The 16,228-nt window shown below is 44.6% G+C and overlaps 1 protein-coding gene across 1 annotated transcript in view; it reads right to left on the bottom strand.

Moving 5' to 3' along the window:
• Positions 1-1,472: 1,472 nt before the first annotated feature.
• Positions 1,473-16,228, bottom strand: part of ELFN1 (extracellular leucine rich repeat and fibronectin type III domain containing 1) — a 780,199-nt gene continuing 765,443 nt past the window's right edge. Inside the window, exon 6 of the mRNA XM_088451888.1 lies at positions 1,473-4,833. Coding sequence (XP_088308014.1) covers positions 2,024-4,441 — 2,418 coding nt within the window. The 5' untranslated portion in view covers positions 4,442-4,833 and the 3' untranslated portion in view covers positions 1,473-2,023. The remainder of the gene's footprint in view (positions 4,834-16,228) is intronic.

The raw sequence follows: 16,228 nt of genomic DNA, 5'->3' as shown, positions 1-16,228 counted from the left end.
TTAGGTCCAACAATTGTGCTCCATGATAAATTAAAATGCGGCCAGGTGGTTTATAGAACAATAGTGGGACTTACAGATGTGTTCTCATTAATTATCCTATGGATTCAAGTGGCATTGAGTTCTATGTAGTGGGGGGGGGGGGGCATGAACATTTTGCTATGGGGCCCCCCTCGGTCCATACGCCCCTGATTAGTGGGTATAGTTACTAAAGTGCCATTTTTTAGAAATGTTGATGTTGCCCATAGCAACCAATCAGATTCTAGCTATTATCTTTTAGAAGGTGCTAGATAAATGTTAAGTAGAATCTGATTGGTTGCTATTGGCAACATCTCCACTTCTAAAAATCTGCACTTTAGTAAATATACCCCTAGGAGACTGGAATAACATGTGGCATGTACACTATTGCACATATCTTTTCATATCTCTCATAGACGTGCATCTTGCTGTGTATTATTTGCACCATATTGATACTCAATTAAGGGTCTTTCAAATGCACTTCCAGTACATTTTGTAAATGAGCCCCAGAGACTTCATGTAGGATTCACTGGTAAGGAAGAAACATTTATTTCAATCTATGTAAAGTGAGGAGTTGTCTGAGCTCTACTTCTTGAAACCGTTGAATCATCCTATCAACAGTCCACACCAGAGAAATGGAATAACAGCTCAGCCAGCAACAAAGGGTAGCACGTACATATGAAATAATACTTTTGAAAATAAACAGTATCTGGATGGAATTATCACAAAACCACTGTGTAGCAACTTCAACTCTGCGTAGAGATTTCATGGATTGCAAAACAACCCTCTTATCAGTGCATAGCCAAGATGGCTCCCGCCGTGACCTCTGGGCTGCATACAGGCCACACCCATGCACTCCCTTATAGTTTTCCCATTGCCTCATTCTTATATCATCTCAATGTAGCTTTATGCACCATTCACTAAAAAAACCACACAGACAAGGAAGCAGGAGTTTTTGTAAGAGTGTCATCTTTTCTTTTTCTCATTGCAGTTTGCTTCTTTCAGAAAACAACCATTCAGCGAAGAGATAAAGAAACCAACTCAGAAAACAACAAACATATAATTCATTTTTTTTTAAACAAAATAAAGTGAAATAATAGAAAACAACATTTTTGTTTCTAAAACCCAGGATTAAAACCTGATACAAACAGGGTATTTTATTTAACCCTATAGCAGTGACTGCAAAGATGTACATCCCACAGGCTGCAACGGGGTTAAGATATATATATATATATATATATATATACATATATATTTCTTTATTTAATGTTTCTCTCTCTTTACGGCAAACATTGCAAATATAGAAATTTGTATCTGTACAGTGTAATAGTGATCACAGTTTTGAATGCAGCTGTAGGTGTTAAATGGGAGCCTCCTTGTAGGCAAAGTCTGCACTGGAAGACTCAGTTAAAATACAAATTAACATTAACAAAAAGGAATTATACCGTCTATTCCAGTCTTGTTGCTGTTTTATTTTATTTTGTTGTCCTGCAGTGATGAAGGGAAATAACAAAATTTCACACGAGTCAAACCACGCAAGTCAGAATATGAAATAACATGCAATAATGCTTACACCGAGTACAGGTTACTCCCAGCATCTCACTCTTTTGCTCACATCTTTTTTTTTTCTCTTCTTTTGTTAAAAAATATTATTCCTCTTCACAGTTTTAGCGTAATTTTTTTTTGTTCTGATTTGGTGCATATGCTTACTGTATGTCTGTGAATTGTTCATTCGTTTAGATTTTTTAAGCAATTTTAGTTTTCTATATGATATATAATTCTTTATTTTTTTTATAATTCTCTTATTCATTCTTAAGACAGTTTTGAATAAAAATTAGCTGCTGCTAGTTTGAGTTTGGTCCTGTTAACCCCTTTTTCCGCTAAAGAGACCTGCAGAGTTTGTGCAGCCACAATGCTCGGCTGGGCTCCCTGGCTGGGACAGGGTCAAGGGTTATGAAAGAAAAAGTTAAGTCAGGAGGAGCTGGAGGCAAAAGGAAGAAGTGAGGACTCAGGACTTGTGCTGGGCTGAGACGCCCTTCCAGTAGTCTAGGATGTCATGGAGATCCTCATCTTTGGCGAACTGGACCTTTTTGCGCAGGGCGTGGCCGGCTGCCATGTACTCTTCCTCTTTGTGGCGCTTGCGGTGCAGTTTGAAGCGCTCCCAGATGCTGTGGGAGGGTTTGCACGTGTACTCTGGACTGGAGGTGTAGCTCAGGTTGTGGTAGTGAGGTGAGAGTTGGGAGTAAGCCAACTCCCTAGGACGGGGTCGGGTTAAAGGTTCCAGTATGGAAGTTTTGCGCCCTCCCAGGTTATCATGCTGAGGAAGGGACTGCTGCTGTTGCTGCTGCTCACCCTGATGTGAGCCTGGATAGGAATGCCGGTGCTCTGTATACTGGCGAATCTTTTCAGCTTCTGCCCTTAAGATGGCAGCAGCCGGGGTCACAGTGAGGATGGTGTCTGCAGTTGGGGAAGTCTTCTCAATGTATTTTGTTTCAGACTTGTGTGCCGACCCCTCAGAACGATATGATCGCGGGCTGCGGATAGAACCACTAGAAGATGTGCTAGAGCGTTTTGGGGGTGCCTCCATGCTGTGGTGCCTCTGCAAGGGATGGGTGTAACTCTCCTTATATATCGGGGAAAGGAAGCCGTGTTTGCTGGGAATCTGTTCAGATATCAGTACCAGTTGGGGCTCTGCTGTAGACACAGCTCCTGACTTCACCCCCTGGAATGAAGTTGTCTCTGACTTCAAGGCATCTATACAATTGTTAATGATCTGGTTGACTTTGTCCACTTCCTTAGCAATAGTGGATATCTCGGCCACAGAACTCTGAGTGTCTGGTGGCATGGATAGCTCGCAATCCCTTCTCTCAGGTTGCTCGCCGGTTCGTACCTCCATGTAGTTCCCCTTAGTTGCTTTAGGAGTCTCACTAGTTTCTATCAGTTTATATTGTTCCACTTCCCCCACTGATGGCAAGTAGGGAATACGTGATATTGACTCTGGACCCATCATCTGCCCTTGAGATAGCTGACTGATACTAGGATTCTCCATTTCGGGACCATATTTTAGTTCAATTATGGTTTTCTTCATACTACCACCTGCCTTTTTGTGCTTTTCCTCTTTTTGGCGCTTTTTGCGCAGGCAGTAATACACAATACCCAGGATGATGACCATACCAAACAGGCAGCCAAGAATAGTCATTATATAGTGAGTGGCAGTAGATGGGGTAGGCACATGTTCTTGTTTGGTATGGCTGCGAGTGTAAAAGGCTATGCAGGTGTGGTTGAACCTGAGAGAATTGCGAATAGAGGCAACACAGTAAGTGTAATTTGTATTGGGTTTCAACCCATCCAACCTTATGGACTCTTTCTCTGCCTTCAGGTTCCGAATGTCGGTAAAGAAGCTATTATTGTACTGAACCAAGATGTACATCTTGCTGTAAGGGTATGGTATTTCCGCCACTAGAACTGCATCTGAGTGTGTGTCTGTATTTAAGTTCACACTCAGGCTGACTTTGGAGTTGGCCGGAGGCGTGTAGACATTAATAAGAGGTGTAGTCCCATCTCCGGAAAAACAGTCTTCTTCTGAGCAAGGGCTGTCAGGAGTGCCCGTGGTGACTTGGTACCTTGGAGTCATCACATGTGGCATCATTGTGTAAGGCCCATCTGTGCAGAGAGAGGACAGCATGCCGAGAGCATTGCGATAGCTGGATCGGCCCTGACCCAGCAAAAAGTACCCGGTATAGTCGGGGGGAGAGTCACATTGCATGCGGTCAAAGGTACGTGTCATATTGGTAAATATTTCCAACCACCTTAGGAAGCCCAGAAGCTCACATGAGCAATAAAAAGGGTTACTGTACAATTCACACACAGTCAGCTTACTGAGTCCCATAAATGTGTTACTGTCCAGTCTCTGGATTCGGTTCATGGACAAATCAATGTTCATAATGTTTGGGCACTCCCAAAAGGCATTAGGAGTCACAGTTTCAATGAGGTTTGCTTGGAGGTAGAGATACTCCAACTTTCCTAGTCCCCTAAGAATCCCCTCTGTGAGATTTCTTAATCTGTTGTAACCAAGCTGGAGCACCTGCAAATTAAACTGACCAGCAAATGCTCCATCTTCAATGTAAGATACCTCATTCTTGGTGAGGTTGAGGTACGTCAGGTTGCCAAAACGGCTGAGCGATGAGTAGTGGACACTCTTTATCTTATTCTCATTGAGCCGCAGGTCCACTATGGTGCTATTGATGTGCTGTGGAATAGACTCATAAGGTGGCTGGTTCTGACTGCAGATAGCAAGCCACACAAAACCCTTGTCACCTTCAATCAGCCAGCAGTCTGCCTGTACTTTGCCTGTGTAGAAAAGCGCAAACAGAACAAACATCCATAAACAGAGAGCTGGCATTACTATTCCTCTGCGACCTGTCATGGTGAGCGATGCCTCGGCGTGGAGTCTCCTTGGTACGCTCTAGTATTATGAAATATAGGAAATTATTATATGAAGGAGGCGCCTCCTTCTTTCACTTTTCTCCGCATGGGTACAACAAAAAGTGCTCTAAACATTGAGTGCTGATCCCAAGTCTTTGCCAGGGGAAGACCTTAGAAGAGTAGTTGAACAGTCTATTCTGCGGGAGAGTTGGAAGAAGATTCCTTGTGCATATTGAAGGCTGAATCCGGAGTCATTGAAGATAAAGACACATTTGCTGGTCAAGTTTATCTCCGAAGAATAACAAAGTTATTCTCTGCTGTTCAATCCCACTTCTGTCAGCAAGTCCTTATCATGTTTAGTCGTTAAGGATTCGGTAGGCTTCACAGGTCTTACTAAAGGCAAAAAAGAACAAAAGAAATATATTAGGACAAATATATGGTTTTGCATTTACTTTACAGCAATAATATTTCAAGTTGATATTGTTCTCTCTGCTTTATTGATATGGAATCAATGTGTGAAAAACAGATACCACTACATCTCACTATGATATCTCTTACTAATGGCCTGATTTAGATATGGACGCTAATGTGATCTCTGACGCAGGGCCGAGAAAATGAAGCACGCTTCTCTTCTCTGCACCCCTGCTATCACTGAGCCAGGAATAAGGGATCAGCCACTCCCAGCACTGTGCACATCGCATGCAGTTGTAATCGTACAGTCGTTCTACATTTGTGTAGTGGATATGCACCTTAAGGAGCCTTGAGATAAGCTCCAATTGTACCATCAATTAGGTTTTCTCAGTCTTTCACTGCACCATTATTGCTTAGATTACTAAATGACTTTTTGCCTTATATTAGACTGATATACAGTCATTATACTTACTACAGGTTTATTACTTTGATAGTCTTCCTGTTTAAGTGTGCTTTCTTGAATTATTTTTTTTTTGCTTAAATGTGTTCTCTCTCACTCTCCTATATATATATAGTTTTGTGATATTTCATTTATATTATTGCAACTCTTGTGCTTCTCTTTACTTTACTTTCATCTACTTCTTACTCCCCACTAGGGCACCTAACGCTTGGTTGCTTACGCTCTGTTGCCTATGTGGGTCTTATGGTCGCTAATGTAGCAATGTATATTATCCATGTCCTTGTCCTGGATTGTATTGCATTGTACTGTAAGTCTTTGGTCACCTATTTCTTGTTATACTTTGTAAGGCGCTGCGGAACATTTGTGGCGCCATATAAATAAATTATTATAATAATAATAAATGTTTTTAAAATAACACACATCCTGTTCTACCTTACCGCTATTACTTAAAGGTACAAGCTGGAGACTTTTGTACATCTTAAACCAAATGGCCCTCACTGAACACAGCTACTATATTGGGGTGGGGGGTGTTGTGGAGCTTTGCCTATGGCGCCTGTAAACCTCGCACCGGCCCTGCTCTCACGGATCGCAACTGAGAAAATATGCTAATCACTCACTTCCATCCATCCAGTGCTTATAGACTCCCACTAAATGCATCTGACATGCGCCACTCACGCACAAGACCGGAAACAACTGAGACATGAAACGCAGATCAGGCGGCCATCAGCCTTCTGAGTAAGTCTAACTTGTCGGCTCTCCAGACATGCGGAGGACTCTCCTGCCGCCAGCACGAATACAATGACTAATTTATGCATGCACTGAAACGGTGTTTAAACAGTCTGAGACTCCTGCATTTTTCTAACCACCCCCCATTACCTCCCCCAAACTCTGATTACCAGTCACTCAATTTGCCAGTGAATCCTCTGTGAGAGCGTAATCGCAATTCCATCTCTGAGTGTGCGCAGTACAGCTTACACGCATTCGCAATGGCAAGCAGTCACTTGTAGCATAAATATCGGCATTACTGTACATCCATTTCTGAATCAGGCCCTTAATTCACGCATGCAGCCAGACCCTACTTAGTGATAATACTAAGTACCTCTTATTTCCAGTGGCTGAGAAACCACAGAACAAACACACAAAAAAAGAACTATTTCAGCTCCAGCAGCAGTAGAACAAAACACAAAATGGCTTTCAGCTATAGACTTCAGACAGTTTTGCTTATACATAAATGTAAATCAGTTTTGATGATAGTGCAACTGTAAAGGTAAGCTAGCGGTAAAAGGTTTATTTACTGTATATAATGTAAAGCTTGCTGGCTGGCTGTTTTCATTGAAAGAAGAATTTTCTTCTATAAACAATATAAACAAACAAAATGTGTGTATCAAAAGTAGGGGTGAGCGGGTTCAGATTTCTGAAATCCGAACCCCCCAAGCCCCCCGGTCCGAGGCCGATCCGAGTCAGGCTCGACTTTTCCCGCCTGACTCGGATCTGAAATCGAGGCAAAACGTCATCATCCCGCCTTCCGGGTCTCGCGGGTTTTGGATTCTATATAAGGTACCCACGTCGGCGCCATTTTCTCACTCGGCTGTGGACAGTGAAGAGGGAGGGTGGGAGTTAGGGCTGGCTGGGCTGTGTAGTGTTGTGCTGCTGTTGTCCATAGGGGCTGCGTCCTCTCCTCCAAAGTCCATAGGGGCTGGCTGGACTGTGTTGTGCAGTCAGTTGTCCATAGGGGCTGTGTCCACTCCAAAGTCCTGTGCAGTGTCCCAGTCCTAAAGGGGTGCTGTAGTGTTGTCCAGGGGGTGCGCTGTCCATCAGGGGTGCTCCCCCCAAGTGCAAAAAAATAAATATTTTTTCTGTGTTTGTGAATTGTGTGCGCAGTAGCCGCACGTGCATCAACAAAGTAGTGCCAAGCGTGCGCCTGTGTCATAAGTAAAGGGCCGGCTGGCTTGACCGTTAAAGGGTGCTGTAACCCCCAAAGTACACTCCAAACAAAATAAAAAAATATTTTCTGTGTTTGTGAATTGTGTGCACTGTGGCTGCACATGCATCAACAAAGGAGCAGGGCCAAGCGTGCGCCTGTGTCCCATAAGTAAAGGGCCTGCTGGCTGGTCCGTTAAAGGGTGCTGTAACCCCCAAAGGGCACTCCAAACTAAATAAAAAAAAATATTTTTTTGAGTTTGTGAATTGTGTGCGCAGTAGCAGCACATGCATCAACAAAGTAGTGCCAAGCGTGTGCCTGTGTCATAAGTAAAGGGCCGGCTGGCTTGTCCGTTAAAGGGTGCTGTAACCTCCAAAGGGCACTCCAAACAAAATAAAAAAATATTTTCTGTGTTTGTGAATTGTGTGCACTGTGGCTGCACGTGCATCAACAAAGGAGCAGCGCCAAGCGTGCGCCTGTGTCCCATAAGTAAAGGGCCGGCTGGCTCATTTCTTAAAGGGTGGTGTAACCCACAAAGTGCACTAGTGTCCAACAAAAATAAAAAATTATTTTCTGTATTTGTGTGCGGTCTTAGCCGCACGTATATATCAATATAACATAAATGGAGGACCAAACTTTCTCCGATAAAAATAAAATAGGGAAAGATCAAGAACCACTTCCTCCTAGTGCTGTTGCTGCTGCTGGGAATTGTTCATCATCCCAGAGAGGAAGTAGGAACACCACTACTTTTACTAAACAATTGACCCCCCAACAGTCCCTAGCGAGGAGGATGAAGTACGACAGCAGTCATCCTGAAGCAAAACATATAACTGAGGCCTTGACTGCATTGTTGGTGTTAGACGTGCGTCCGGTATCCGCCATTAGTGCAGTGGGATTTAGACAATTGATGGAGGTAGTGTGTCCCCGGTTCCAGATCCCGTCTAGATTCCACCTGCATCCTCAAAGCAGCAGCAACAAGCGTGCATCTGTCTGTTAAAGGGTGGTGTAACCCTCAAAGTGCGCTCCACAAACAATAAAAAAATTCTTATTTTTTTTTCTGTCTTTGTGAAATGTGTGGGCTGTAGCCGCACCTGCATCCTCAAAGCAGCAGTGACAAGCGTGCGTCTGTCTGTTAAAGGGTGGTGTAACCCTCAAAGTGCGCTCCACAAACAATAAAAAAATTCTTCTTTTTTTTTCTGTCTTTGTGAATTGTGTGGGCTGTAGCCGCACCTGCATCCTCAAAGCAGCAGCAACAAGCGTGTGTCTGTCTGTTAAAGGGTGGTGTAACCCTCAAAGTGCGCTCCACAAACAATAAAAAAATTCTTCTTTTTTTTTCTGTCTTTGTGAATTGTGTGGGCTGTAGCCGCACCTGCATCCTCAAAGCAGCTGCGACAAGCGTGCGTCTGTCTGTTAAAGGATTACATCGGTGACAGCATCCAAGTAGGCATGTCAGACAGTCCGTACATGTACTGGCAGGAAAAAGAGGCAATTTGGAGGCCCCTGTACAAACTGGCTCTATTTTACCTCAGTTGCCCCCCCTCCAGTGTGTACTCCGAAAGAGTGTTTAGTGCAGCCGGGAACCTTGTCAGCGAAAGGCGTAGGAGGTTGCTTCCACAAAATGTGGAGATGATGTTCATAAAAATTATCAACTCTTCCAGGGAGACCAGCCTCCAGAACGTACAGAGGGACCTGTGGTTGTGGATTCCAGCGGGGACGAATTAATACTCTGTGAGGATGAGGATGTACACAACACTGAAGAGGGTGAGGAATCGGTGGATGAGGAGGATGAGGACGACATCTTGCCTCCGTAGAGCCAGTTTATGCAGGGACAGATTAATTGCCAGCTTGTTTTGTGGGGGCCCAAACGAACCAATCATTTCAGCCACAGTCGTGTGGCAGACCCTGGCGCTGAAATGCTTGGTTTGTTAAAGTGTGCATGTCCTGTTTATACAACATAAGGGTGGGTGGGAGGGCCCAAGGACAATTCCATCTTGCACCTCTTTTTTTTCTTTGCATTATGTACTGTTTGGGGCCTAGTTTTCAAACTGCCATCCTGTCTGCCACTGCAGTGTCACTCCTAGATGGGCCACGTGTTTGTGCCGCCCACTCGTGTCGCTTAGCATAGTCATCCATCGACCTCGGTGCAACCTTTTGGACATAAAAACACTATTGTGAGGTGTGAGGTGTTCAGAATAGACTGGAAATGAGTGGAAATTAAGGTTTCTGAGGTTAATAATAGCATAGGAGCAGAAAAATCAGCACATTCTGTGATTTTAGCTGTTTTATGCTTTTTAAAAAAAAAAATACAGATCCAAAACACAAAACCCAGAACCCAAAACAACGAAGGGTGGTTTTGGAAAAACCAATCCAGATCCAAAACACGAAGAAAGATCCAGATCCAAAACACAAAACACAAAAAGTGGCCGGTGCACACCCCTAATCAAAAGTGCACTAATCAAAATATACAGCAAGCCTTCAGGAAATAAACATTTTTCACCTTTCTTCCCTAAATGATAACAAGAAGAATGTTGGGTTATTTCCTGATATGGCGCTCCCTTTAAACCCAACAAATCCTCATAGGATTTTCATTATTATTTCTGAGAACATATAAAACAAAACCAAAAAAAAATCATAGCAAAGCACTGTACTGAATTAATTTTAAGAATAGGTGGAACTTCTCCAGAAGTGTTAACAAGAAGTAAAGAAAAAACACCACTTGGCCCCCTTTGTATATTGTGTATACCAAATGGCTGATGGTTAAATGCCTGTGATTTCATATTAAAACATGCATGTATATATACAACACTCCTCCAGTGACACCAATACAACTGTGGATAATACACACAGCATCCCAATGACCACGACATAGTACACAGAGCATCCCAGTGACATCCATACAAAACACAAAGCCTAGCAATGGCTGCCATATTATTCATTGGCTTATAATACAATGAACCTATCCACCATATAATGCAGAGAGCACCATACTGACTGCCATTTAACACAGAGAACCTCATAGTGACCACCATATACTGTAGTACAGAGAACATCACAGATAACTTCATCATTCCAAATACTGACACTTGTGGGAAGTACCGCTACACGTTGCATTCCTTATGTTGTCTGTATCTCACTGGACAGGATCAATAATGGCCGGTCATGTTAACCAACAACATAAACCAACAGAAAATGTTACTTTTACATCTCATTCCTTTTATTGATCCATTTGTAGAGCTGAAATGAAACTGTAATTTGTAATGATTTTTTGCTTCTTATTCGTTATACATTTATGTGGAAATCACAAAGGAGCTTAGAACCTCATGCTGCAAGTAGGGGCAGATTGGCTCACTGTAAAAGTTTCTGCTGGGTCGGTCCCATGCTCTCTTCTGCCGCGCTAGCTCACACTGACGGTCGGGCTGGAATGCGGCTACAGCTAAGCTCTGATTGGGCAGTGTGCACAAGCTTAGCCATGGGAGGGCTGCTGCGCAGCTCCTCCCATGGACCTTTGTGGTGGGTCACATGCAGCATCATTATGTCATGCTGCACCGCTAAGAAGTGAGAAGAGGAGACGTGGCCTGCGAAGAAGAGGATCAGCCAGTCCAGAAGACAGAGAGGTAAATGCAGGCTAGAGACACAGGAGGCACTGAAGCTGGAGAGACACAGGGAGGCACAAGAGGGCCTGGAGATGGAGACACAGTGGGCTTGGAGAGAGACATAGGGTGCCTACTGTAGCTGGAAAGATGAAGGGGGTTCAGGGATGAAAAGGCACAGGGGGGCCTGGAGAGAGACACAGCAGGGCCTTGAGAGAAACAGGGGGGCCTGGGGAGAGAAACGGACCTAGAGAGATGCAGGGGGTCTGGAGACAGGACTTGGAGAGACACAAGGGGTTCTGGGGGTGGAGAGACACAAGGGGGTCATGGGGTGGAAAGATGCAAGGGGGTCTGGAGATGAAAATAAGCAGGTGGCATAGTCATTGACACTGGGGGCCCTAGAGTAACAAAGGGGGGGCTGGAGTTGGAGAGACACAGGGGGTCCTGAAAATGAAGAGACTGGAGAGATGCAGGGGGCCTGGAGAGACACAAGGGGGTCTGGGGGTGGACAGACACAAGGTGGCCTGGAGAGGAATAGACATGGTGGTGCCTGAAGAGATGCAGGTAGACCTGGAGATGGAGAGACATGGGGGCCTGGAGATGAAGAGACAAAAGGAGCCTGGAGAAATGTAGGGGGGCTTGGAGACAAGGTGGCCTGGAGAGACATTGGGGTCTGGGGGTTCAGAGACACAAGGGGATCCAGGGGTTGAGAGATGCAAGGAGGTCAGGAGATAAAGAGAAGCAGGGGGACATGGACAGACACTGGGGGCCCTAGAGAGACAAAGGGGGGTCTGGAGATAGAGAGATGCAGGGGGGCCTCAAGTGACACAGGAGAGCCCACAGATGAAGAGACAAAGGGGACCTGGAGAGATGCAGGGGAGCCTGGAGTTGGAGAGACACAGGGGGTCCTGGAAATTAAGAGACAGGTGCTGGAGATGCACAGGGGGACGGGTAAGGCTGTGAGACAGTAATTTTCATTAAGATACCTAGTCAAAACAACAACAACAAATAAGAAACATATTATTGATACAAATGGTACCAAATAAGCAAATAGTTTAAAAAATAAAATAGTTTGATCAAGGCAATTCACATTTTACCCTGCAGAAAAACGTGTCTTACTATGTATTATATGGTTAAACCTCAGTTATATGATGATGACGACATTGGTTATATTTCTACGTAAATAGGCATCTTCCAGACAATGCAATCTCCTACATGAATAGTGAATACCGGCTGAAGATGCTGTTTGTCCAGTGAGGCTCAAATTCTTCAGAGGTTCCCCGTTGCAGAGAAACACCATATAGATAAGAAAAGACTTTGCAACCAACTGGTCTGTACCTAGTGTGGAGAAATGAAAAAAAGAGTGTATCGCCCCCCCCCAAGTGTTCTGTAGCCGGCCCCTCCAGGCCCTATGAGGAGGTAGAACTCCGCCCTCTCAACAGAAATGTCCCATTAGGGCTGCTTCCAGAGATTTTTCCGGGCTGGTTTTCCATCCCGATCTGCCCCTGGACACAAGGATGATTTATTTGTCTATTACCAGGTGTTATAATCTTACACATTCCGTTCTCAACAAACTGCCCCTGTAAGTTAACATCCAACACAGGGGTTTTTATTACAAAATAATAAAAATAAATTAAACTCAAATGTCATATTATTTACTTAGAAAGTTCTGAATTTGATACCTAAACGTTAGCATGAGCTACTACAGTACAGTCTCCTGTATAATAACTGCAATACATACTTGGACAATATTGTAGGCAGTGAATGAGGAGGAGGGACCATCAGACAGGGAGGCAGGGCATGACCTCTGGGAAGGGATAACTATATATACTGTATTCTGAATCCCACTGGTACCCCCCCATTCCTCTAGCACCCGAGACCCGTGCCTTGCCAGCATCACCCCTTATACTGATCAGCACAGTGTTTACAGGGCTCCTCTCAATGCCCAGTGTTCTCACAATTTCAGAGCTTCAGACGTCAGATGAAGAGCAGAGGAAGGGATAAGTGAAGAGTGTGGTCTGGTGATGGCTGCACCAGATCACTGAAGGCATTTGTGTTTCAGCTTTGCTGTGGACCCTTGTACTTGTGCCTTCAAAAGTTCGTTTCCAGATCCACATTGCCCACATTGGCTGGGATTCAGGGTTTTGGCCTCTTTCAAAGGACCGTATATTTGCTGTCTGCCCTCACCCAATTCAAAGATAAGCCACCCCTTCAGGTAGTTATACAGCAGCAACCGATTGTCCCCTTACTCCAGTGGGAACCCTGAGTATTGAAAAACAGGTTGGTTTTGCATTTAAAAAAACGCTTTAAATCTCATGGGTAAAATTTGCAAAACAACTACACTATTAGCAACCCGGAGTCTTTACATTTGACCCAATGTCTGTTTTATATATATACAATTCTAACCTGCGGCCGGCCCTGACCTATTAGTGTCTGTACCTGACACTGGTCCCTCCCCAGATACCAACTACTATCACTGTATCACTGCAGTGCTAAATGTGGGAACTCCCAGCTGCTGGATTAGGGTGCACCATTCATATGACCAATGTGTGTAATCCATCCACTAGTGTACTGACCTGCCTATTTGTGTTTTCTCTACCTACAGGACCAGTGCAATGCTTTGCTTACTTGTGTGCAAGGTCTCCTTACTGTGGCAGGCTCTACCTGGAGTTGCTGTTACTACACCTACTGTACCATTGCATTTTGCATCTACTGCTGATCTGGCTAGGGATAACAGTGCTAACCACGCTTATAACTGTGTTGAGCACAGCTACTGTTGATCTGGTCTACCTACATGACGTTGTTTCAGAGTTTTTCCAGGGTTACTTTAAGATTTCAATTTGCCGTTGGAGAGAAGAACAGGCCAGGTTTGGCAATCTTGCAGTTCCGACACTAGCCAGATGGGTGGTATGCCTAAACGCTAGAAGCAGATTCCCGATTATCGGGCATCTGCGCATGCGCAGGACCCGTTCTCCAAATGTGCAGAACTGGTCCTGCGTGATCGCACGCAGCCCCTTATATGTCTCTGCCTGATTGAGAGGCAGAGGCATTTAAGGGGCGGGGACAATAGACATTCCCAGAAATAGGGGTGCGTCCGCCCCGTTTTCTGGGAGTGGCAAGGCCAGGGGCTGCATCGACGGACGCAGATCCTGGCCTCGCAAGCCAGCTAGCCTGAGTAAGCTGAAGCTTACTCAGCAGGCCGCCGCTTTGCCTTACAATCAATGCAGGGATATTATACTAATGATCACATTTGAATTATGGGTGTCCATCGGCCACTTTTCGTGTTTTGGTTTTGGATCTGGATCTTTCTTCGTGTTTTGGATCTGGATTGGTTTTGCCAAAACCACCCTTCCGTGTTTTGGGTTCTGGGTTTTGTGTTTTGGATCTGTATTTTTTTTAAAAAAAGCAAAAAAACAGCTAAAATCACAGAATTTGTGTGTTTTTCTGCTCCTATGCTATAGGTTATTGAGGCTATTATTAGCCTCAATAACCTTAATTTCCACTCATTTCCAATCTATTCTGAACACCTCACACCTCACAATAGTGTTTTTATATCCAAAAGGTTGCACCGAGTTAGCTGGATGACTATGCTAAGAGATACGAGTGGGCGGCACAAACACGTGGTCCATCTAGGAGTGACACTGCAGTGGCAGACAGGATGGCAGTTTGAAAAACTAGGCCCCAAACTGTACATAATGCAAAGAAAAAAAAGAGGTGCAAGATGGAATTGTCCTTGGGCCCTCCCACCCACCCTTATGTTGTATAAACAGGACATGCACACTTTAACAAACCAAACATTTCAGCGCCAGGGTCTGCCACACGACTGTGGCTGAAATGATTGGTTCGTTTGGGCCCCCACAAAACAAGCTGGCAATTAATCTGTCCCTGCACAAACTGGCTCTACGGAGGCAAGATGTCGTCCTCATCCTCCTCATCCACCGATTCCTCACCCTCTTCAGTGTTGTGTACATCCTCATCCTCACAGAGTATTAATTCGTCCCCGCTGGAATCCACAACCACAGGTCCCTCTGTATGTTCTGGAGGCTGATCTCCTTGGAAGAGTTGATAATTCATTTTATGAACATCATCTTCTCCACATTTTGTGGAAGCAACCTGCTACGCCTTTCGCTGACAAGGTTCCCAGCTGCACTATACACTCTTTCGGAGTACACACTGGAGGGGGGGCAACTCAGGTAAAATAGAGCTAGTTTGTACAGGGACCTCCAAATTGCTTCTTTTTCCTGCCAGTACAGGTACGGACTGTCTGACATGCCTACTTGGATGCTGTCACCGATGTAATCCTTTAACAGACAGACGCACGCTTGTCGCTGCTGCTTTAAGGATGCGGGTGCGGCTACAGCCCACACACTTCACAAAGACAGAAAAAAAAAGAATTTTTTTATTGTTTGTGGAGCGCACTTTGAGGGTTACACCACCCTTTAACAGACAGACGCACGCTTGTCGCTGCTGCTTTGAGGGTGCAAGTGCGGCTACAGCCCACACAATTCACAAAGACAGAAAAAAAAAGAATTTTTTTATTGTTTGTGGAGCGCACTTTGAGGGTTACACCACCCTTTAACAGACAGATGCACGCTTGTCGCTGCTGCTTTAAGGATGCAGGTGCGGCTACAGCCCACACATTTCACAAAGACAGAAAAAAAAAGAAGAAAATTTTTATTGTTTGTGGAGCACACTTTGAGGGTGTCACCACCCTTTAACAGACAGACGCATGCTTGTCGCTGCTACTTTAAGGATGCAGGTGCGGCTACAGCCCACACATTTCACAAAGACAAAAAAAAAGAAGAATATTTTTATTGTTTGTGGAGCGCACTTTGAGGGTTACACCACCCTTTAACAGACAGATGCACGCTTGTCGCTGCTGCTTTGAGGACAGTATCATATGCAGTGACAGTAGACTTGTCAGAAATTGTTGGCACGTCCTTCAGTCCGGACCAGATGTCCAAACCGGCCCTTGACTTATGACACAGGCGCACGCTTGGCGCTGCTACTGTGTTGATGCACATGCGGCTACATCGCACACAAGTCACAAACACATAAAAAAAATAGTTTTTTATTTTTTGGAGCACTTTGAGGGTTACACCACCCTTTAACAGACAGACGCACGCTTGTCGCTGCTGCTTTGAGGATGCAAGTGCGGCTACAGCCCACACAATTCACAAAGACAGAAAAAAAAAGAATTTTTTTATTGTTTGTGGAACGCACTTTGAGGGTTACAGCACCCTTTAAAAGACAGATGCACGCTTGTCGCTGCTGCTTTAAGGATGCAGGTGCGTCTACAGCCCACACATTTCACAAAGACAGAAAAAAAAAGAAGAATATTTTTATTGTTTGTGGAGCACACTTTGAGGGTGTCACCACCCTTTAACAGACAGACGCACGCTTGTC

This window comes from Taudactylus pleione, unplaced genomic scaffold (genome assembly GCF_031769625.1).
Source record: "Taudactylus pleione unplaced genomic scaffold, aTauple2 ptg000032l, whole genome shotgun sequence".
NCBI lineage: Eukaryota > Metazoa > Chordata > Amphibia > Anura > Myobatrachidae > Taudactylus > Taudactylus pleione.
This window is presented reverse-complemented; position numbering and strand designations above follow the sequence as displayed.